This window comes from Convolutriloba macropyga, chromosome 8 (genome assembly GCF_964194025.1).
Source record: "Convolutriloba macropyga chromosome 8, txConMacr16.3, whole genome shotgun sequence".
NCBI lineage: Eukaryota > Metazoa > Xenacoelomorpha > Acoela > Convolutidae > Convolutriloba > Convolutriloba macropyga.
In genome coordinates this window covers 40,205,571-40,228,651 of record NC_134475.1, presented here as the reverse complement: position 1 = coordinate 40,228,651, position 23,081 = coordinate 40,205,571, and the positions used below count along the sequence as shown (strand labels likewise).

At 39.3% G+C, this 23,081-nt stretch overlaps 1 protein-coding gene across 5 annotated transcripts in view; it reads right to left on the bottom strand.

The window, feature by feature from the left end:
- LOC142344115 (uncharacterized) overlaps positions 1-23,081 on the bottom strand; it is a 76,857-nt gene that overhangs the window by 25,428 nt on the left and 28,348 nt on the right. For all 5 annotated transcript variants that reach the window (XM_075395614.1, XM_075395615.1, XM_075395617.1 and 2 more), the window contains exons 3-4: positions 1,939-2,109; positions 503-603 (exon numbers count right to left, since the gene is read on the bottom strand). In XM_075395614.1, coding sequence (XP_075251729.1) covers positions 503-603; positions 1,939-2,109 — 272 coding nt within the window. The remainder of the gene's footprint in view (positions 1-502; positions 604-1,938; positions 2,110-23,081) is intronic.

Sequence of the window (23,081 nt, the reverse complement as noted above, 5' to 3'; positions counted from 1 at the left end):
TTGACACCTAGGGCTGAAAGAACTCAAAAAATGACAAAAATGTTCAAAAAGCCTGAAAAAATTGTGAAAATTAGTATAAAATTGCCTGTTTTTACCGAACGGTTGTTCGAACGTAGCCACAGGGGGAGGGGGGAGGTGCACCAGGGGGCTGATGGGGAGGGAGGGGGGTTGGGCAACATTGAGGTGAGGGGCAACAGCTCGGTGGGGGGTTGGGGGTATTAGTGGGGGGGTGTCAACAGTGAGGGTGTCTTCAACCTCTAAGAACCACCCTTCACACCATAAGCATAAGTTACCAAAACAGTTTGAGCTGAAACAGGGCTGAAAAGCCATAAGAGCACTTAATGTCCGCTGGGCGCAACCTGTTTATCCCGAAAAGTCAAAAGCCTCAGTAAAAAATTGGTCAAGCGAAAAATCGCATAAAAAAGACCGACAGGACTAATATAATTGCTGCAAACTTCGTTTGAGAGCAATTAATAAGTGATTGTGAAGGGATTTCACTAACCTGTCGATTGCGACCAATAGCATATGGGCTAATTGGGTTGAGATGAGACAGTTCTGGACGAAGTTCAGCTGACACACCCACGGGCGAATGGGTAACAGGTACTGTAAACAATCAGAGTAGATCTCTCCTACTATTGCCGCGACCAGATTATTAAAACATTGGACCATAGTAGACTGATCTGAAAACTGTTTCCAATTCCCCACGCAACTATATTTCCGCCTGTTTTTGGAGTAGCAAAGGCTGTGCGAAGGATTATCCCGGGTCGATGTTTTAACTCAATTTTTCCGACTTCCTCCAACGCATTCTATTAACGCTAGTCCCCAATGACGAGATTCACCGCAAGTATAACTTTTTCGAGCAATTTTTAGTGCCCAGGTTTAGGTCCAGACCCAAATTGAGCTATGATCAGACTATGCAGACTGAAATGACCTCTGATCAGACTTTCCAGACCGAAGTTACCTCTGATCAGACCTTCCAGACCAAAATGATCTCTGATCAGACTTTCCAGACCAAAATGTCCTCTGATCAGACCGAACCCAGACACTGTCCAGACTATAGTGCGCTTATGATCAGACCCAAATTCAGACCATTGTCCAGACTATAAACAGATTATGATCAGACCATCTTCAGACCATGGTCCAGACTAAATTTCAGACCATTGCCCAGACCTTAATCAGACTATGATCAGACTCAAGTGCGCTCAAATTAGTCTGATCAGAGCAAGATTTTAATTATGACAGCTTTCCACAAGAAACGTCGTGTTCTTCACTTAATAAAAATTTCCTCTTGCGGGGACCGGCATTTGCTATCAGCTGGACTCCTTGTTTCTGATCAGAGTCATCGGACATTAGATGAGTCTCTGGTCGGAACGCTGCTTTATTGTTGCCTCTTGGCAGAGACAACATCCCTCAATAAAAAAAAACAAAAAAATTGAAAAAATAATGCACTCGAAATCAGACCTTCCAGACCGAATTGACCTCTGATCAGACCAAACCCAGACCATGGTCCAGACTATTAAAACTTTGATCAGACCTTCCAGACCGAATTTGCCTCTGATCAGACCGAACCCAGACCATGGTCCAGACTATAAAGACTATGATCAGACCGTCCAGACCGAATTGACCTCTGATCAGACCGAAATCAGACCATGGTCCAGACTATTGTGCGCTCGAACCGCTTTCCAGACCCTGTAATTTCGGTCTGGGAACACAGGGGTGTGCGCTCGATTGGGTCTGATCATAGCTCAATTTGGGTCTGGACCAAAACCTGGGTGTTGATACCTCGATCTGGGAACGCTTACTATCAATATATATACCTTTTATATTATCTTCCATATAGCCTCCTAACCGTGTAAAGAATGTTAATCATAGAAAGTTTATGTTTGTTTTTCAGTGGGAATGGAAAGTTCTTATGATGCGAAGAAAATGTTAACAAACCCATTTGAAGTGCATGGCGATGTCTCTTGGAATGCGAAATATGGTCTCGTAGAGCAGAAACAACAGATCACTCACACTCAGACTACACACTATGACATTGTGGGCCTGTCTCAGATAGGGGAATTTGTACACACACAATATCACAACCACTGAACTGCAAATTCCACCCACCTGAATAGAACACATAACATGCATGTCTGGACTAGTTTTCGCGCCTTCAAAGACTGTACGGGTCGAAAATTGACAACTGTCTGTAATTACTCTCTACACTCAGCATTAGGAAGTAAAAAATAAAGCTCCAATTAATTATATCGCAAATATTTCTACTGGAAAATCCCCATTTTTCCATTTTTTTGAAATTCGATCACGAAAAAGCTGTGGGTGCTCGCATACTTGACAAAAGTTGAAGTTACCGTAGAGTAAACAACTTTGAAAGTGAGAATAATTTTTTTCGCTCTGGAAACCAAAATGAAACTTAAAATATTTGTGGCACAGCTCTTCCGACCTATAACGTATAACGATCCATAATAGGGACAAAAACGAACGGTTCGATTGCAGAAGTGTTTGCATTTTAAGGAAAAATATTCCAGAAATATTTCTATAGCAGGTTGTAAAATTTAAAAACTAAAAAGGGAAAAGCGACGATTGTTGGAAATATCGAAAGAGTTAACAAAAATTTAGCTTTGATCAATTTTATTAGATACGCCGTATTGTTTTTCTTATGATGAAATCTTCAAGGTTGTCTTTTTGCTCTCAAAACTTTTCGTAAGTTGAAACAATGTTTCTAAAGATGATTTTGAGTTTCTTCATAAGTTCACTTTGTTCTTCGTGCAAAAAAGTTAAAATTACAGTGTTTTCAATTTATTAAGTATTTTGAGAACCGTTTCTTTCAGACCTGTTTCAAGCTTATCTGGGTGGAATAATTGAGATTACCGGATACCTCAAAGAGAAACTCCAGATTCTCAAACAAAACTTTGCTTTTCCATTAAAATGGATAAATCGAGACCTTTTAAGTGAAAGAAAAGTGTAGAGGCCGAGCATTAATTATTTCCCCAAACATTCATCATTCATTTCATTAAAACAATTTTATGTCAACATATTTTGCTTCTAAGTTTCATACAATTGTAAACATGTAAAAAGAGCACCAAACGTGCGAACAAGCTGACCGGGTTAAAGTCTTAACAAAACAAGGTGACTAAAACTATTGTATGACAAAATTGCGTTTTACACCTGGTAACAACGAAGTGTTAGTTTGACTTTTCTAAATAATCACATCTGCTGCCACTTATACAGAAGTGAAGCGAAAGAACTAAGACTCGTGAAATTCCGCACATATCTGATTCCACACACTTCAAAGTTTAATAAAAGTAGGTGTGTGTCGGCCGCAGATTGCTGCGAAGAGCAGATAAATATGCCTGAGCTTTGCTGTGATCATAGAAACCGGGTTCAGTTTTTGTGGAAAAAGGGGAGCTCTAGATTGAGCAGAGCACCAGATTATTAGTTGAAGTCAGGTTGGCTTTGAAAGAACTAGGAAATATATATTCATAAGGAAATCTAGTTTGCCTAACAATCTCACTTGAGCAGTAAAATACTGTGTCTTGCTAACGGAAACTTGTAATTTATCTTATCATCAATTTGGTCTTGAAATTTTGAGTAACTTGAGAGAAAGGAAATTAAAGAACCTCTGATAGCTGAACATTAGGGTGATAAATAACTCCTCTTCTTCGACTGGACGAACGATTTATAATCAGTTCGTTCAAAGTAATAGGCGGTGAAAGATAGATTTTCAGTTCACAGACTTGAGTTTTCCAAACCAAAAACCTAGATGCTACGTCGTCTCTATGGCTTCGGCCCCAGTGACTAACGAAGGACCTCTGTTTTGACCAACAATTCAAGTCCGCTTACGGCAAAAGATGGGTTCTCCTCTGTGAATTGTTTTCTATTCTGAAACCGAATGTACCCCCTTAGATTCGTTCATAAACATAAACAGTGAGCAACCTATTGGGATACAAATTTGGTTTGAATAGCACCAACTTGAATAATTGAGTTGTTAAACAAAACTCAGAAAAAAAATTGTTTGATTATTCAATTGGAACTTACTGAGTAGTTCCAGCAATTGATTTTATTATTCAGCAAAGCTGAGCGATTAGTTATTTGGACTAACATTTAATGCAACGGCAATTTACAGAATAGTGGACATAATGTTACAAAAGCGATCTGCACAACTTAGTATCCAGACAGCTTGTAAACCGCTAATGACGAACTGGGTGGTATAAAACTTTCCTTGTAATTGATAGGAAAGCAGCCGTTACATTTGGTCCGCCGACCCGGACAGTGGAATACAAACCGCTGTCTAACCTCGAACAAAACAAAAGGTCAACGAGACAACTCGAGTTGCACAGTCAAACGACGTTGAGCTGCCAATTTTGTCGAAAACAAAACCACGGGACAGAAAAGCGTCAAACTGCAGCGTCAAAGTAAACAAATTGTGACTCGGTCACGTAGTCACAGCAACCTTGAGAAACAAATCAAGCACTGTGCAAAGCAGATTGAGCTAAAGGAGAAAGAAGGCTACGAATTGATCAAAAATAAGGATCGGCCTAGCAAACTTAAAAGTATATAACCAAATTTTACAATTCGATCTTAGCCTAGAGAAGCTACTTGACAAGAGGGGTGATATCTTTAACAATTTGGAATTATATCGACGACACAAAACCCAACAACGCGAATTTTTCATCAACTTAGAAGCCGATTGGTTGCCATATATCCACGGCCAGACCAGCATGGCGGATCAGCAGAATCAGACCCCTCTCCAAAGCAGGGCTGCAGAGCCAAATGATAAAGTTCCAAGATCTATGGGAGAAACCTCTGTTAAGAATCAAAAGTTTCTGTTAAGAATCAAAAAAAAGGATAACCAGGACAACGAGTCCAGAGCGTCTTCCGATAAAAGGGCCGAGAAAGCAGAGAAGCTTGCAGCTCTAGACAAAGAATTTAACACCAAAATGCGTCTGAGAAAAATTGAATATGAAATGAAGCAGAAGGAGCTGGAGATGGAACAGCACCGTTTGGAAGAAGAAGGTGCGCTCAAACTGCAATATGAAAAAGAAGCCCTTGATGCCAGAGATTCTGGTTCTTATGATGGCGCCGCGCCTAGTATAAGAAGCCGATCTCCTTTCAATTGGAAAAGTCCGAAGAGCAAAGACGTCTTCGGCTGGCTCGACCAATCAGATAAGTTTGCAAACTTTAAAGACTGTAGTTTTGATCATACAAAGAACGGTCACGAAAACTATCGAGTCAGTTTCGATCGAGAAAGCTTACTTAAATCCAGATCCCCAAGCGGCGAGCTTTTCAGACTCAACCGTTTACCCGACCAGTCTGAGTGCAATGTACTAAGCAGTAGTAGTCAGCTACCAAAGTTGCAGTTAAATTCTTTCGACGGCAATCCGCTCGAGTGGCCGGAATGGTCAAACATGTTTGTAGCAACAGTTCATAACCGCGCAATACCTAACTCAGAGAAAATGAGCCACCTGAAAACATTGCTAACTGGCAAAGCCAGAGCGGCTATAGCAAGTATGGGCTACTCCGGAGATCTATATGGTGAAGCTTGGGCTTTGTTGGAACGGAGGCTTGGACGACCTTACCTAATTGTTGAGGCACAACTCAACACGCTGCGAAATCAACAACCAATCCGAATGCATGATTCAAAAGCATTAGTCAGTTATTCAACAACCATCAGCAACGTAGTCAGTGTTCTGAAGCACTACAAATATGAAGGCGACTTGCGATCTAGTGCAACACTGCAAATGGCGATTGAAAAGTTGCCACCTAATCTGACGGAGAAATGGTGGTTCTATGTAGATGAAAGCAATGAGGACCGACCAGATCTCTGTCTCCTAGAGAACTGGCTATCAAGAATGGCATTCGTTTATGAAGGCATGTCGCAGCCCACAGGGGAACGTAAGGAGGATCATCGACGAAATGCGAACAAAACCAAGCAGTTCTCTAAATCCTCGAATTTTAGTGCGAGTTCAAACGTAAAGGAAGCGCAGACAACTATTAGCGATCACTGCCCATTAGCCGATGGAACGCACAAAATTTGGAACTTTCCTTTATTTAAGAACATGAACGTGAATGATCGTTATGCAGCTGTGAGGAAGCAACGCTTATGTTACGGATGTCTGGGAAAAGGACATGCAATCAAAGATTGTAAAGTCAACGCTTGTGGTATAAATGGATGTACCAAAAAGCACAACCGATTGCTACACTCAGAAAACCAAATGGACGAGGGCAATCACGCAGTCAACGTAAGCGCAGCAACAATCAGTCAAAGTAACGAAGTTACGAGTTTTCTTCAGATAGTTCCAGTCTCAATTCAGAGTGGCCGCAACAGGTTAAACACATATGCTTTCCTCGATAGTGGATCAACGGTATCATTCGTCGATCGAAGCGTTAATGAGAAGTTGCGAGCCAAAGGCACCGATGTTACGCTCAACATAGCTGGCATACACCGAACGAAAGATTTTAAGACAGAAATTGTGTCCATAAAAAAAAGGGACCGCATTCAAAAGTACATTCGATAGAAGCGTTTGTACACCCGTCAATTTCATTGGGAACCACAAACTACGACTACAACAAATTGAAGCAAAGCTTCAACCACTTGAACGTTCTCCCAAACAAAACGTTCAACTTGATGGACGTCGGCATCATTCTCGGTCAAGATGCTTACGAGCTACAGAGACCATTGGACTACAGGATAGGAACACGAAGTGAACCTTTCGCCGTTCTAACAGAATTAGGATGGGTAGTCAGTGGACCCATGACGGGCAAGAGAAGACAAAATGTTTGTCATTTCGCCTTCACAGAAGATGTGAAAGTGGCTGAGAATATCCAAAGATGGTGGGACATAGAAACTTATGCTTCCAAAATTAACGTTGTCAGTCAGTCAAAGAAGGAACTGCAGGCACAAAAGATGCTAGAGAGTAAGACGAAGTTCACAGGCGAGCGGTACGAAGTGGGAATGCTTTGGAGTGAACCAGAGCCCAACCTGCCGAACAACTACAGCTCAGCCTTGGGTCAGCTTCACTCACTGGAGCGAAGGTTCCAAAGGGACCCAAATCTGAAGAGTTTGTACCAACAGTCAATAGATACAGACGTAGAGAAGGGATTCGTAAAGATATTGGACGACTCCGAAATGAAAGGCACCTTCGGAAAAGAATGGTATTTGCCACACCATCCAGTGATAAACCCGAACAAGCCTGGCAAAGTAAGACGTGTTTGCAATGCTGCCTCCAAGTACAAAGAGTTATGCCTAAACGACAAACTACTAGCAGGACCTGATCTGCTACATGGGTTGATTGGAACAATATTCAGATTCCGTGAAGGACCAATAGCCCTAACAGCTGACATTGGATCGATGTTTCTACAAGTGCAAGTTCCTGCACAGGATAGAAGTTGCTTGAGATTCTTATGGCGCTCAAGGACTAATGAACCTGTTCAGATATACGAATATCAGCGTCATGTATTTGGAGCTAAGAGTTCTCCGATTTGTGCAAACTATGCTCTCAAACAAGTGGGACTAGATAACGAAGAAATGTATCCAATTGCAGCAAAAGCAGTACAAAACAACTTCTACATGGACGATTTCATCAAATCAGTAGAAACCCCTGAAGAGGCAATCGAAGTCTTCAATCAGTTGCGAATTCTTCTTTCGCAGCATGGATTTCAACTTACAAAGTGGATAAGCAACAGCGATGAAGTTTTCAAAGCAATCCCAGTCGACTTGAAATCAATCAGCAACACCAAGCAAGTCGAAGTAGAACCCAATACAGAGGGATCTTCAGTGCTTGGACTACAATGGACTGTTACTGATGATAATCTTCAATTGTGCAGAGGTACGAACAAAGAAGTTGAAGCCCCTATAACCCAAAGGAAGATTCTGTCACTGGTATCTTCAGTATTCGACCCGATCGGATTGTTTGCTCCGTTTAGTGTTCACATGAGACGACTCCTGAAAGGTATCTGGACTAAGAATGGGCAACATTGGGACAACGAAGTGGAGCCCGGCGAAGAAGCAGAATTCCTGCGGTGGAAAGAACAACTTCCAATGGTGGCTGAAACAAGCATCGATAGAAGGTACTTCAAGAGAAAAAGGGATAAAATAGAACTCCATGTGTTTGCTGACGCATCTGAAGACACGATGTGTGCAGTGGCCTATCTACGTTCACAAGCAAAAGAATACTCAGCTGATTTGGCATTTGTGATTGGAAAATGCAGAGTGGCTCCGATGAGGCATCTTTCAATACCGCGATTGGAATTGCTAGCGGCAGTCATTGCAGTACAGTTGAAGGAACAGATAGTCAAAGAACATGAAATAAAGATACAATGTTGCAGTTTTTGGTCGGACTCAACAACAGTACTGCAATGGATACACAGCTCCCATAGTAAACAACAAGTGTTTGTGGCCAATCGAGTGGCTGAGATATTGGATACAACTGATGTATCACAGTGGACACATGTGAGCGGTATCAACAACCCAGCTGACATTGGCACGAGAGCAAGCAACATTGACGAACTCAGGAGGAGTGAGTGGCTCACTGGGCCGGCCTGGTTAAAACGACCAGAGCAAGTGAACCTAATCTTTGCCTCATATGAAGAGAACATACCCTCATCAGTCTTCATGACACAGGCTGATCAACAGAAAGCGGTTATTCAGTGGGAACGATTCAGTAATTTTAACAGACTAGTGAATACAATGGCATACGTACGGCGGGCATTCAGCAAATACAAACCAGCAAAACCTTTAGTAAGTGTTGAAGAAAAGGAAAAAGCAAAAGCAATCATCTTCAAGTTACCACAGCGAGAACAGTTTGGTGAAGAGATGAAATCTCTCAAAGTTGAAAAGGAAATCCCAAAAAGCAGCAAAATTATACAATTTTCACCTTTCCTGGATGATGAAGGACTTATTCGTGCCAAAGGCAGAATAGGTAAAAGTCATTTGGACTTCAACGCAAAACACCCAATATTGCTACATTGGAAACATCATGCAGTTGAATTGTTCTTGCAAAACGAGCACAAGAACAACCAACACGAAGGCACAGAGCATGTCAGAAACATTGTCCAGCAAAAGATATGGATCCTAGGCATACGAAACGCCTTACGATCAATCAAGAACAAGTGTGTTACCTGCAGAAAGGAAGAGCACAAACGATAACTCCAGTAATGGTAGATCTACCCGAAGAGCGCTTAGACGCTTCAACAGCCTTTACAAATGTTGGATTTGACTACTTTGGCCCTTTCACTGTAAAGATTGGGCGAAGAAAAGAAAAGCGATGTTGTTGTCTGTTCACATGTCTAACTGTGAGAGCTGTGCACATAGAAGTGGTACCCAATTTAGACACGGATAGTTGTCTCAATGCAATCATGCGATTTATTGCACGAAGAGGCAAACCGAGTACAATCATCAGCGACAACGGGACAAACTTTGTTGGAGCTGAACGAGAGTTTGCAGAGTACGTCGCTGCATGGAACAAAGTAGGGATCGAAGAACATCTAATTCAGCAAGGAATCAGATGGAATTTCAACCCACCCGCAGCGCCCCACTTTGGAGGGGTATGGGAACGGTTGGTCAGAAGTTGCAAGAAGGCAATGTATGTAGTCTTGGGGAACAGATCCGTTACCGAGGACGTTCTTTCAACGACGATGTGTATTGTGGAGCAAACATTGAAAGCGAGACCGTTGACTCCAGTAAGTTCAGATGTTAATGACTTTGAAGCACTGACCCCCAATCACTTCTTGCTTGGCAACACGAATATTTGCTTACCATACCTACCTGCGCAGAAGAATTTGTCGATCATCGAAAGCTCTTTCGACAAACTCAAGCATATGCAAATCTCATTTGGGACAGATTTCGAAAAGAGTATCTGCCAACGTTGAATAACCGGCAAAAGTGGCGATCTACAACGAACGAAAACCTTACAGAAGGCGATCTCGTTTGGTTGATCGAAGACAGTAACAAGCGAGGATATTATAATCTGGGTCGAGTCACGGAGACCATCGAAGTGTCCGACGGAGTGATTCGATCAGCTAAAGTTCGAACGAACGATGGAGTTTACAAGAGACCAGTGGTGAAGCTCGCCCCTGTGTTACCAAACAAGAAAGATGTTTTCGTGATGGAAAACAGGGCCGGCGATGTAGAGGCCGACCATTAATTATTTCCCCAAACATTCATCATTCATTCCATTAAAACAATTTTATGTCAACATATTTTGCTTCTAAATTTCATACATTTGTAAACATGTAAAAAGAGCACCAAACGTGCGAACAAGCTGACCGGGTTAAAGTCTTAACAAAACAAGGTGACTAAAACTATTGTATGACAAAATTGCGTTTTACACCTGGTAACAACGAAGTGTTAGTTTGACTTTTCTAAATAATCACATCTGCTGCCACTTATACAGAAGTGAAGCGAAAGAACTAAGACTCGTGAAATTCCGCACATATCTGATTCCACACACTTCAAAGTTTAATAAAAGTAGGTGTGTGTCGGCCGCAGATTGCTGCGAAGAGCAGATAAATATGCCTGAGCTTTGCTGTGATCATAGAAACCGGGTTCAGTTTTTGTGGAAAAAGGGGAGCTCTAGATTGAGCAGAGCACCAGATTATTAGTTGAAGTCAGGTTGGCTTTGAAAGAACTAGGAAATATATATTCATAAGGAAATCTAGTTTGCCTAACAATCTCACTTGAGCAGTAAAATACTGTGTCTTGCTAACGGAAACTTGTAATTTATCTTATCATCAATTTGGTCTTGAAAGTTTGAGTAACTTGAGAGAAAGGAAATTAAAGAACCTCTGATAGCTGAACATTAGGGTGATAAATAACTCCTCTTCTTCGACTGGACGAACGATTTATAATCAGTTCGTTCAAAGTAATAGGCGGTGAAAGATAGATTTTCAGTTCACAGACTTGAGTTTTCCAAACCAAAAACCTAGATGCTACGTCGTCTCTATGGCTTCGGCCCCAGTGACTAACGAAGGACCTCTGTTTTGACCAACAATTCAAGTCCGCTTACGGCAAAAGACGGGTTCTCCTCTGTGAATTGTTTTCTATTCTGAAACCGAATGTACCCCCTTAGATTCGTTCATAAACATAAACAGTGAGCAACCTATTGGGATACAAATTTGGTTTGAATAGCACCAACTTGAATAATTGAGTTGTTAAACAAAACTCAGAAAAAAAATTGTTTGATTATTCAATTGGTACTTACTGAGTAGTTCCAGCAATTGATTTTATTATTCAGCAAAGCTGAGCGATTAGTTATTTGGACTAATAAAGCAACGTTTAATGCAACGGTAATTTACAGAATAGCGGATATAAAGTTACAAAAGCGAACTGCACAACTTAGTATCCAGACAGCTTGTAAGCCGCTAATAACGAACTGGGCGGTATAAAACTTTCCTTGTAATTGATAGGAAAGCAGCCGTTACAAAAAGTTTATGAAATCAATTGCAATCTAAATTTAAACAATAATTTTTCGTTAAACGGGAAAAATATAGACATTTTCGTGGAAAGGGAAATATATAAAAATAAGGCAATTCTTAAATTAATTTTTGATTACCCGAATATCTGGATATTTTTAGATTTTTTAATCGAAGGGGAAGTTCAACAAATTCTTTCAACTGTGTTAAACAAGACTTCTTTCTGGATGAGGAAATTAATGAAGATGCCCAGCTCAATTATGATTTTCAGTTATACTTGATACTTAATGTATCTGGCCGTTTTCTTTGAAAGGGAAGTTTATGAAATTATGGAGATCCTACTATAAACTTTGATATTCCATTAAACGTTATCAATCTAGACATTTTCTCCGAGAGATTAAAAATTCAAAAAATTTATTCTAAAATATTTTTAAAACCAATACAACAAACTGTTTTTACCATTAAACTCGACTATTAAATTAATTAATCTTGATCCAATACTAATTATTATACCTTGCATTACATGCATAGTTATTTTGCATTCTGTCTGTATTGAGAACAAAGCAATGTTCCTTTCTACTTGATGAGAAGTGTTGAGAAGTGTTACTTCTTTCCGTGAAAACTCGTGAAACAATGAAAAACCTGTCTAAGACATAATCTAATTTATTCCAGTTTTTGCACAACTAAATTCCATCGTTGGAAATGTTTATGAATATTGAAAAAGTAGACACGTTTTGGTCACTCGATTCCATAAAAAAAGAAAAATTTAATGAATATTGATTTTTTTGACATTGGCCACATAATTCCACTAGATAGAAAAGTTTTAAAATTTGCGTCGAAACTTAGTCGAAAAACTCACTGTAAGAAATAGATCTACATCAAATTTTTTTCTGCAACAAGACGAAAAAATAGAAGCTGAACACAAAATCAAATTGACCGTGAAGTTTATTTTTTGTTAAAATAACAAGCTTCAAAATGAATAAAAAGCTGAGCATTTTACTACAGAAGGAGGAAGCTGAATGAATACAGCTGACACGTGCGTTAAAGTTGCTCTCGCGATTTCAACAAGCAAGTCAAAAAATGAGATGAATGTTATTGTAAAAAAAAACTCTTTGCGAATAACAATTTTTTTCAAGCCTTTATTTGTGGGGGTAAAAAGCACAAAGAGCGACAAGAGAAACAGTTGTTGCGTAGACATGCGCGATGAAAATCAGGTGATTAGGCTCGGCGGCCTCAACGAAGCAAACAAGGAACACTAACAACGAGTCAATAGACGCTTAGACTAGCCACGCCAAATCTTTTTGCTTGTATGGGCAGTTTGGGAGAACAGCGAAAATTTGGTCTTCGGATTCCGTTGCACTTGACCACGCTGCAACATTGAATTAACTTGAAAAGCTGCACCCTGAGGAAAAACAACTGGATCGCCATTTTGATAAAGATGATAACACGCTGGCATATCGTTTTGACGAGACATCAGTTTTCTCCCAAATCAAGTTTTGCTCTAAATTTACCTCAACTGGGCCGTCAAAAAAGTATCCCGAGCATGCATCTGCTGCATGCATTAAACTGCGCTTCCCCTGATTATTCGAAGCGCGCAATTACTAGTTTAACAAAAATCGTTAACTTAGCCAGCAGGAGTCAGCCTCCGAAATCGTTGCTCCTATTCTGTGTAGTGCAGCACTAACTGCTCTGGACAATTGAATGGTGGAGCACGTCCCATCACTGTGGGTGAAGTCATTTGTCGTCTTAATGATAAATGCATATTTGTTGTAAAAAAATTTCAGAAACTGCTGAGCCATCTAACACAAAACAAATGGGAGTAGCAGTCAAAGCTGGTGCTGAGAGCATATTACATTCAACACTTTTTTTGAAAAATTGCAAAATCTAAAAATTCTGGAACAGTGCAAATTAATTTCAAAATGTTTTCATTTCGGTGAAAAGAATCAAAGTTTTGGCAACAGTTGATGAATTCTTATCTAGTGTTGCCCCTATTGAAACTTTTTCTAATTGGGAGTACAAAAAAGGTTTCCCCTGGGCAGCTTTTGTTTTCAATAGCATTATCAACAGCTTTGCCCATCATTGAATTTGTTTACTAAATTGGGTGGAGGCTATGGTTTAGAGCTGAGAACAGCAAAATGTTGGCTCTGGTCACTCGTTGACTTGAATGCCATAGATAACAGGGCAGAGAGAAATAGCAACGCAAGAATTTAAACCTTGGGCTTTGCCATGGTCAAAAGCAGCTGCTTTCTGGCTGCGTCTTTGAGGAAAAGAATCAACAAAACGGAAAAACTGCTCGACAACTCTGCTTATCTAGACGACTTACAGTTCGAACTTGGAATCCTTTGGAGCTGTCTTGATGCCCAAAAGATTCCATCTGATGTAATAATTCATCTAAAGAAATCTCTGTTATTTTTCCTGATTTTCACAATTATCAGAAAAAAATAATTAAGTATAGGTTAGGCACTGTTATAAGTGAGAACGCTGGGAAGCAGGCTTCTCTATCAATAAGCAAAACTGGCGTTGGAATTAGGCAATCAGTTAACCAATTGAAAGCAATGTATGTTGGGTCAATAGCGAAAGCAGAATCTGTAGTAGGACAAATAACCGGTGATAAAACAACAGACAACCAAATCTTCAAAAAACCAGTGGAGGAACTGAATAAACTAGAAAACAAACGAAATGCACAACAAAAAACTCAGAGGGCACTTGACGCTTAGGCCTTTTCCAAACTTCTTGGTCATCCAATTTCAAATACGGAAAAAACTCGTTTTCTTTGACTATCATTTCTTCAATCAGATTCCTGGCTTTCCGCAACTCCAATCCCTAGTCTGGGACATTACCTTCAATAAATGAATTCAGAGTCGCTTTGACCGAATTGGTTTTCCGTTATACATTGAGGAACAAAAAAGCTCGTACCGTCAAAACGGAACACTGTACCAGCTGGATGATCACCTAGAAAGCTGCCATGGTTGGAGCATGCGATATGGGGGAGTGAGGGCTGAGATATTTGCTACTTTCTCGACTTCAAAATTAGCAGCCGTCTGCGAACAGCAAATTTGGATTCAGGCGAATAACTCAAGGCCAGAAGACATATTGTTGTTTGGCTGGTCTGCGAGGCAAACAGCTGCGTCAGATGTAACCATCAATTCCCCGCTGCAGTTCAATTTGATTTCAGATAGCTTCAGCAAGGTGGTCTGGCGTTGCTCTGGCAAATGCCATAAAAAGAAAATTGAATAATTTGCCCAAAACGTGCCAAAGCTGGTATACAGTTTGTACCTTTCGATAACCAAAATTTGCTTGCCGATAACCAAAATTTTCAACCAGCTGGTTCATCAGATGCCAACAATCGGCTATCTCAAGCACTTTCAGTGACCTTAATGAGAGTTTGAGCCACAATGCTGATCGCTAGAGATCCCCTATTATGGGACACATTCGTGCGACAACACCTTCAGCTCCACAATGTATAATTCAATCTTGGGTCACCCAAGTTTTAGTTGACCAGTTATTGCTGTGTGAGTACTCGTTTGTCACCCAATGAGTGGGGACATTCCTCATTGTTTTGTTTCAACCCGAGTGAGTGCGTTTTGAGGTCTCGATTGTGTGGGTTCATGGGAACAAACTAAAGGTAGAGACTAAACTGCGTGGGTACAATGGTGCTTTGTGAGCACAAACCCGATCGTAATAAAACTTTCCGAAAGTCAACTGAACCTGGAACTGCTTTTGACCTTGAGCTTTCTAACCAAGTTCTGATTCCAGGAACACTTTTTTGGATTTTATTTTCAGATGCAAAAGTCTGTAAAGTGGTAAGAAAAATCTTAGGTTATGAGTCTCTCAAAAAATCCAAGGCTGTTCGTAAAAAAGGATAATAGGTACTTGCATTAGGTTGATATTATTCATTCCAAATTAATTTCACGCCATGAATTGATACCGCTGCATCTGATTGCGTCTCCGATATGAGGTCATGGGACGAGAAAAGAGAGACGAAGTCAGGACATTTCATTTTTCACCTGACATTTCACGAGTAATTTCAAAGAGTGATAGAAAATTTGGTTCAAGTGTTTTCTTATTGCACATTTTATCATTAAAACAGACATAAAATACATACACTGTTTAAACTTAAGATCACTGTTATGTATTTCAAAGTGACAGAAAATTTGTAGGTGTGTTGTTTATTTGTTTTTAAGGGCGTCTTTCTTAAATTATTCTAGGAGGTCAGAAGTCTCTCGCTATACCAGAGATCTCATATTCCACATGAAGACGCGCAATTTCACCCCATCAGCTTTTATGAACTTTCAGACCCAAACATCTTTACTCAAATTTTATCACAGAATTAACTCCGAAATCCTCCCACACGAGTGAAAAATTACAGATACAAACAACGCTATTATCAACGACTAACAAAATCTAAACTATGAGTAAACAGAAAAGGAAAAGTTTGATGCAATTTTCTGACACAATTTTTCATCATTTTTTGATAGACTTTTTGTTTCGCTGACTAATTTTTCCATCTGAACAACATTTGAATTGGGCAATAATCAGTGTTGGTTTCTCGTAATCATAAACTGCGTTGAGTTTTTGCCCTCTAAGCCTCCTGTTATTCATTCGTACTCTGTAATCTGGGCATTTTCAATAACGTAATAGGGGCATTATGTTGTAATCTCCTTCACGATAACTGAAAATGCAAATTTTCTGAGATGATTTCAAGATCTTATAACAAATTTTTAACATGATGACCTTCGCTGAACCATCTCTTCACTTTTACTGAAAAAAAAATAGCACAGAATATAGTGACTGCGTGCCGTTAGCAAAAAATACAAAAATACATTGAAGGGGTTCTGTTTCCTTTAACCCCGATTCATTTAATCCCGCATATTTTAGCCCCATATCATTTAACCTCTCTACCATTTTATCCCCCTCCACTATAATTTCATGTCGCCATTTAGCCGTCGACATGAAAGGCATGTTTTGTCATAATTAAGTTAATAACAATCTCATATTCGGTTTTGATAGTTTCATATCAAGTCCCACGGGCCACTGAGACATGGTCAAATGATTATATTGCTTATTTAATAGTCCTCATTTTCTAAAAGATTGAAATCGGGGTGAAATGATTGAGGGCATAAACGATAGATGGGTGAATAAATCGGGGGGGGGGGGGGGGTTAACTGATAGGGGGTAAATAAATAGGAGTGAAAAAGTGAGTCACCCATTTAAAGATATCAAACTTACTTACCAAAATAGCTTTTAGTGCCTGAACTGCCTTAATTCCCATATGGCTTGGATTTTCCTGTCATAATGAAATCGAGCAACACTTTCATTTCACTAAAATGATAATAATTACTCAAAGGCGGAAAAAAACAAAAACCTAAGGAAATTCAATGCTCTCGCCATGTATTAAATTAAGAAAACGGATTTCTATTACAATCCACGAAAACGCACTCACCACTTTGTTCCAGTTTGTATATAGCAACGTCATTTTTTTGTAGATAGACCTAGAAGTAGTAAAGGAAAGTGACTAGAACCTCAACGGGGGGGGGGACGGACAATTTTTGCAATGTACATCTACAACGGGGTGGGACACTTTATAGGTTGCAAAAATTGTCCCCCTCCTTTTTTGACCAAAAATGGAAAACTTTTTGGTTAATTTTAACTTTGTTCAATTTGTTTACAAGCTTGACCCAGTTTTTGTTACGACTAACTGTTTGCTGCGGGGTCTGTTTGTTTGTTTAGAACAGTGATATAAATTAAGCACTGCTATTGCTAGCATTGCGATTACATGTTTTGTGTATGATAAAAGTATTCAGATCCAGTTTTTCATATTTGAGAATTTACCGCTAATGGGCGTCGACACTTTTGAAAAATGGGGTCGAAAATTTTTTTTGCGTTTTTTCGGCTTTAATCAATGTAAAAATGTGTGAAACATGTTTTTTGAGTAAAAAAAGTTGTCGGAAAATTTTTTTTCAAATTTTGAAATTTTTGCCCTATAGGAGATCAGAACTTGTAAAAATTTTTGAAAAATGGATTCGAAAATTTTTTTGTGTGTTTTTTGGTTTGAATCAATGCAAATAGTTGTGAAACACGTTTTGTGAGTGATAAAAGTGGTCAGAAAAGATTTTATTGGAAACCGAATTTTTGTCCTATAGGAGGACAAGAACTTGTAAAATTTTTTGAGAAATAGGGTCCAAAATCTTTGTTGATTTTTTGTCTCTATTAGATGTGATACGGTGTTAATCATGTTTTGTGCATCAACCACACCCCAACCAACACGCCCAACCCACCAACACACACCCGACCACACCCCAACCAACACGCCCAACCCACCAACACCCAACCACACCCCAACCAACACGCCCAACCCACCAACACCCGACCACACTCCAACCAACACCCAACCACACCCCAACCAACACCCCCAACCCACGAACACACACGTCCAACCCACCAACACCCAACCACACCCCAACCAACACCCCAACCCACGAACACACACGCCCAACCCACCAACACCCAACCACACCCCAACCAACACCCCCAACCCACGAACACACACGTCCAACCCACCAACACACATGCCCAACCCACACGCCCAACCCACCAACACCCAACCACACCCCAACCAACACCCCCAACCCACGAACACACACGTCCAACCCACCAACACACATGCCCAACCCACACGCCCAACCCACCAACACACACCCCAACCAACACGCCCAACCCACCAACACCCAACCACACCCCAACCAACACCCCCGACCCACGAACACACACGTCCAACCCACCAACACACATGCCCAACCCACACGCCCAGCCAACACACACACACAAACACCCAACCAAGCTTCAACCCACACGCCAAACCCATCACTGCAAATCAAGCAAAAAAATTGTATATTACATAGCCACAATAATGACCTAAAAATTATTCTTTATGCAAATTTTGGTGCATAAGCACTGTCATATTCTAGATTATATGAAAGTACATATGCACAAAAATATGCAAAAAGCCAAATGGATTAACATGAACGAACCAACCTTGCAGGTGGAGATAAATTGCTTCCTTGATAACTGAAAGATATGAATATATAAACTTTTATATATCACGCTCAATCTTGTTCATCAGTTTGTGTGTTTCGCAAATAAACGTGAACACATCAGTGCTCTAATTTTTGTTTTTAAAAGGCAGAGCCAATGAGATGTCATTAAGTAAAATATTTCAGCATCTTTATGCAAATTTTGTGCGTATGCACTTTCATATACCAAATAATAACTGCAAGCTTGCACCCCATACCCTTCCTCATGAAAAATGAATAAAGCGAAGACTTGGTTTTCAATTAGTGTCAATACATAACGAAACCTAAGTCAAAATTAGAGTAATTCTTTGTTATTGTGTTTGCTAAACCTTGAGTATTTCAACGAGTTTGTATATGTTTGTCTTCCGTTATTCGTTTCCTGAGCCACTTTTGCAATTTTAGTGATTCTCTCCTGTGATGATCGTAATTTTTCTGTGACAAAACCATTTCTTGTCTTGGTGTTTTTGAATACTCGGTAGCAAAATTTACTTCGAGGATGCTCGGATTTGTTTCGTTTTCCTAAGCCGCATTACAACCTTTTTGATTTGGTTTATCGACCAACCGCTACCATGTGATGAAAAATTGTTCAACGCTATTATCATTTGCTCGGTTATTTCAGAGAAACATTCGTTATTTAATCCAGGAAACTCGACCCTTTGCGCTTTCGAATTTGCAAAGATTGTTATATGTTGGACTGCAGCTTGTGAAGTTTCTTCATCCACTGGTTTTGTAAGCTCTACAGTTGCACAGAATTGAACTTTTTGTGGTTGAGTTTGGGTGTTCAATCGAATGACATTGTCAATTTCGTTTTGTTTACCGCGCATAAAGCTGAGCAAATCAATATCATTATTGTCCACCGAAATGTCATATATTTTAAGAACACCACCAAAAGCCTTCTCAGTGGCAAAAATTTCACCTGATGTGTCAATTTTTGCGTCCGAGTTCCATATTGGTAAGCCATGAACTTTATTCATGTGTTGCACATAGGAAGAGTCACCAACAAAAAGTTTATTGCAATAAAGACAATATCGGGGTCTGAATGAGAGATGCTTTTCTCTCATGTGATTTTCCATTTCAATAACCCCACTTCTTTCATAACCGCATGCATGGCATACAAAGGAATTATTTTCTTTGTACTGTTTATGGACTGTTTGTTTGTGACGTCTGAGACTACGCTTGTCTGAAAGTTTTTTGTTGCAAATAGTACAAGTTTCGGTACTCATTGATATTCCTTAGTTTCAAAATTAAATTGAGTTGTGATATTTAAAAAAATCCGCTAGTGCCGTCAGTCGTTTTGAATCGTGTTTGGTCAGTAAAATGCGCAGGACATTAAAACAACGTATAATATGTTAGAGTAAAAGTTTCTAAATTTATGTTTTAAAGCAAGCCGAAATTGAGGGAATTAAAACAAACTAATACGAGTGAATACGCAAAAGGCAAATGCAAAATTGTGTATAGCACAATTTACAATTTCCTGTTGAGTCATTCTTTTGGAAAGTGGTTTTGTTTACAATTTGTTTATTGACTCAGTTTTCTTTGCTCTGCATACACAACGAAACTAAAATTGTTTTAGATATTTGAATCAGAAGCTAAAGAAAATAGTTGTCGTGTGTTTGTAAAGTTAAGGCAAAAAGCAAATGACAAAATCTAGTATTGGGTTGTCACACATTTTCACAACTCTCTAACCCAATCAGAGTGCGCGTATTGTTTATTTACTTTTGTAACTGAAAGCTACTGCTCGGCAAACGTTTTGTTTACATTTGCAACTGAAAGCTACTTCTGAGCAAACAGTGGGCCTCTAGTCTCGCAGACCGTTGTGCCAATAACAGAGATTCAACTGTTTACCTGCTTTCCTGATTTTTGTTTGCTCAGTGCAGGTAGGTCAGTCTGCGGGGTTATTTGTTTACCCCAGTTTTGTTTTATCACTAGTATCGCGTACTAGTATCTGCTGAAAATTGTTTACTGATTTTTTGTCATGATATGAAAATACCCAAGCTTCAGCTGGTTTTAATTCTACCCTTTTTACTTTTGTTTATTTGTTTAATACAATCTTTCATCCACTTGTTTGTTCAATGTCTGAATTTTTCTGCAACGCTTAATTCCTTCTTCCAAACATTCATGCTATTTTTGATGCTGAGATGAATCATTAGTGAAAATTAAATTAAGAACTAGTTTAAAGAAGTAAACACAAAGTTCATACGTTGAAACACAGTAATCAGCCAAAAATAAAACGTTCAATATGTACAATGAGTTTGACGAAAGTTTGTTTTGTTTAGAGCCGAGATAACTTGATCACCTTCTTGACTGGAGCGTAACACTGATTTAACGGAGGAGTTTCCTCGATGCTAACGTCATCCGAAAAGTTATTGGTAAGTAAAGGGAGACTTTTTTCCGGAGTTTTCATGTCACTAGGCGATTGAGATTGATCGAAACTCCAAAAATCTGATATCTGCTCAACTTCTTCTAGCTGTCCTAGTTGATTTTACCAAATTTCAATGCACTCATGATCGTAGTCTGCAAAAAGTTTTCTTGTTCGCTTTGTCAATTTTTTGACATCCTGCTTTTTTGTTTGAATGGGAGTAACACATCCATAATACCGATGAGCATATGGAGACTCTTCTTGTCTTGGTGATTTTTCTGGCGTTTTTGTAAGATGAAATAAATCGTTTTGTTTTGTGTATTCAGGTATTGGTTCAATGTAATTAACTGGAACAATAAAGCTGTTTTTTGTGTGCCATAATTGAGTCTTGTCATCAAAGCTTTCCTTCACAAGGACAATTTTTTTGAAGTTGTGACACATTCGCACAAGGGTTCTAGTACCTCGCTCACTTGTTTTTGCAATTTCTAAATATTCAGCAGCCATATTACAGGTGATGGATAAACAATTGAGATGTTTTTACTGATTTTCCGGATTTAAGCGGTAACAAAGCAAACAGTTTTCTTTCGAAGGAAAGTTTTATAAAGACTTAACAGCAGAGTCTAAAACCAATTCTGAGAACAAGAGAAATGAAAACTTGTTTTTATATGGTATGGAACTGAATGGAAAAGCAGGATGAAAGCTAATTCTAGAAGAAGGTTAAGTAACAAAAGACTTGCAGTAATGTAATAAGGAGCCAAAGAACTAAAGAATTTTCACAAAACTTATATTGATCAACAAGAGAGAACAATGGCGGAATGATTGAAAAAATTGTTGCAGACCGATTTGTTTATTTGACTTAATCATTTCATCATTATTCCGTCATGTCTATAAATAGAATTATGTCATATTGACCTAAGTTGAATTGGGGTGCTCTCGGGAAATATAAATAGACTCGAGGAGGCGTGCTAATTTATCCATTGCTAATGAAAATTTGTCAGTTTTTAGATTTAAAGGTCGGGACTTGTAAAACTGTTTTCCGCTATGGCCTTTATAATGCTTGGCCCGGCGATGTTGCATTAGTGAATGGAAATTTTTAAATTGCCTTGGACAATTGTGACATTGAATGGGTCTTGATTCAGCAGGGTATATTTTTTCCGATCTTTTGAATTTCATATTTCGTATAAACGTCATAGCTGATATAGAAGAGTATAAATTTGTTTACACGCTAGGGTGGGTGGGTTTGTTTGCTCAGCTGTTATCTTGTCTAGACATGTTGGCGTGGGGTTTGAAATTGTTTACATTCCAGTAAACAGTAACTTATTAGTCATTCATCATTTCAGATTACTTTGATACAGTTTGTCTCAATATATGCAACATTATGGGTAATGTTTTGTCGAAGGATGCTGAGTACAGTGACTTTCATTTGGATCTCTCGCTCAATAAAAAACGGCTTGTTAGGGCTGCTGTAAAGAATTATCATACCACTGGCACCTATTTATCCTTGAAATTGTTCAAACGTGATAGTGAACAGGTCGACTCGGATTTCAATCAAAAAATTTTACTTGCGGCGCCAGAGTTTCGGTTGATATGTCAGAACATAGAAAAACTAGAACAAATGCTTGATCAACCAGTTGGCTTGATCGACTCACTTCTAAAACCGGATTCAACTGATGACTCGAAGCGTCCAGCAAAACGGGCTGGCAAAACACCGACTCAGCGCCAAAAGAAGATACCAAAAACATCTGTAACAGACAATGAGGAATCGGAATAATTTCTCTTATTACTTTTGCTTCCTGTCATTGTTTATGCTTTCATAGTTAGTTCATTAGCTTTTTCTTTTTCGTTCGTTATGGTTGAGGCAATGTATGAGAACAGTCCCGCATATTTCAAGAAATTTCAAAAACGTTTCAAGTACAATATTTGTGAAACGGAACCAAAACTTGAACACACAACAATTGAAAATTATGCATATGGTTATCATTCATCTGCTACAGTTATCGAAGGTTGTACATTTGGCTCCAATCATTATCATGTTATGTATGAATTTGGTTCGCAGGATGATAATTTATTCGATTCTCTTTATGTACCTGCGGTGATACCGTGTCTCGTTAACTGTTTCAAATTACTTATTCAGCCTACGCAAAAAGACTTTGTTAAGCGCGGTGCAATAATTTCACGACTACATGTTGCTGTTGAGTACCTTTCAAAATCAACTTCTTCTTCAGTTACCAAGAACC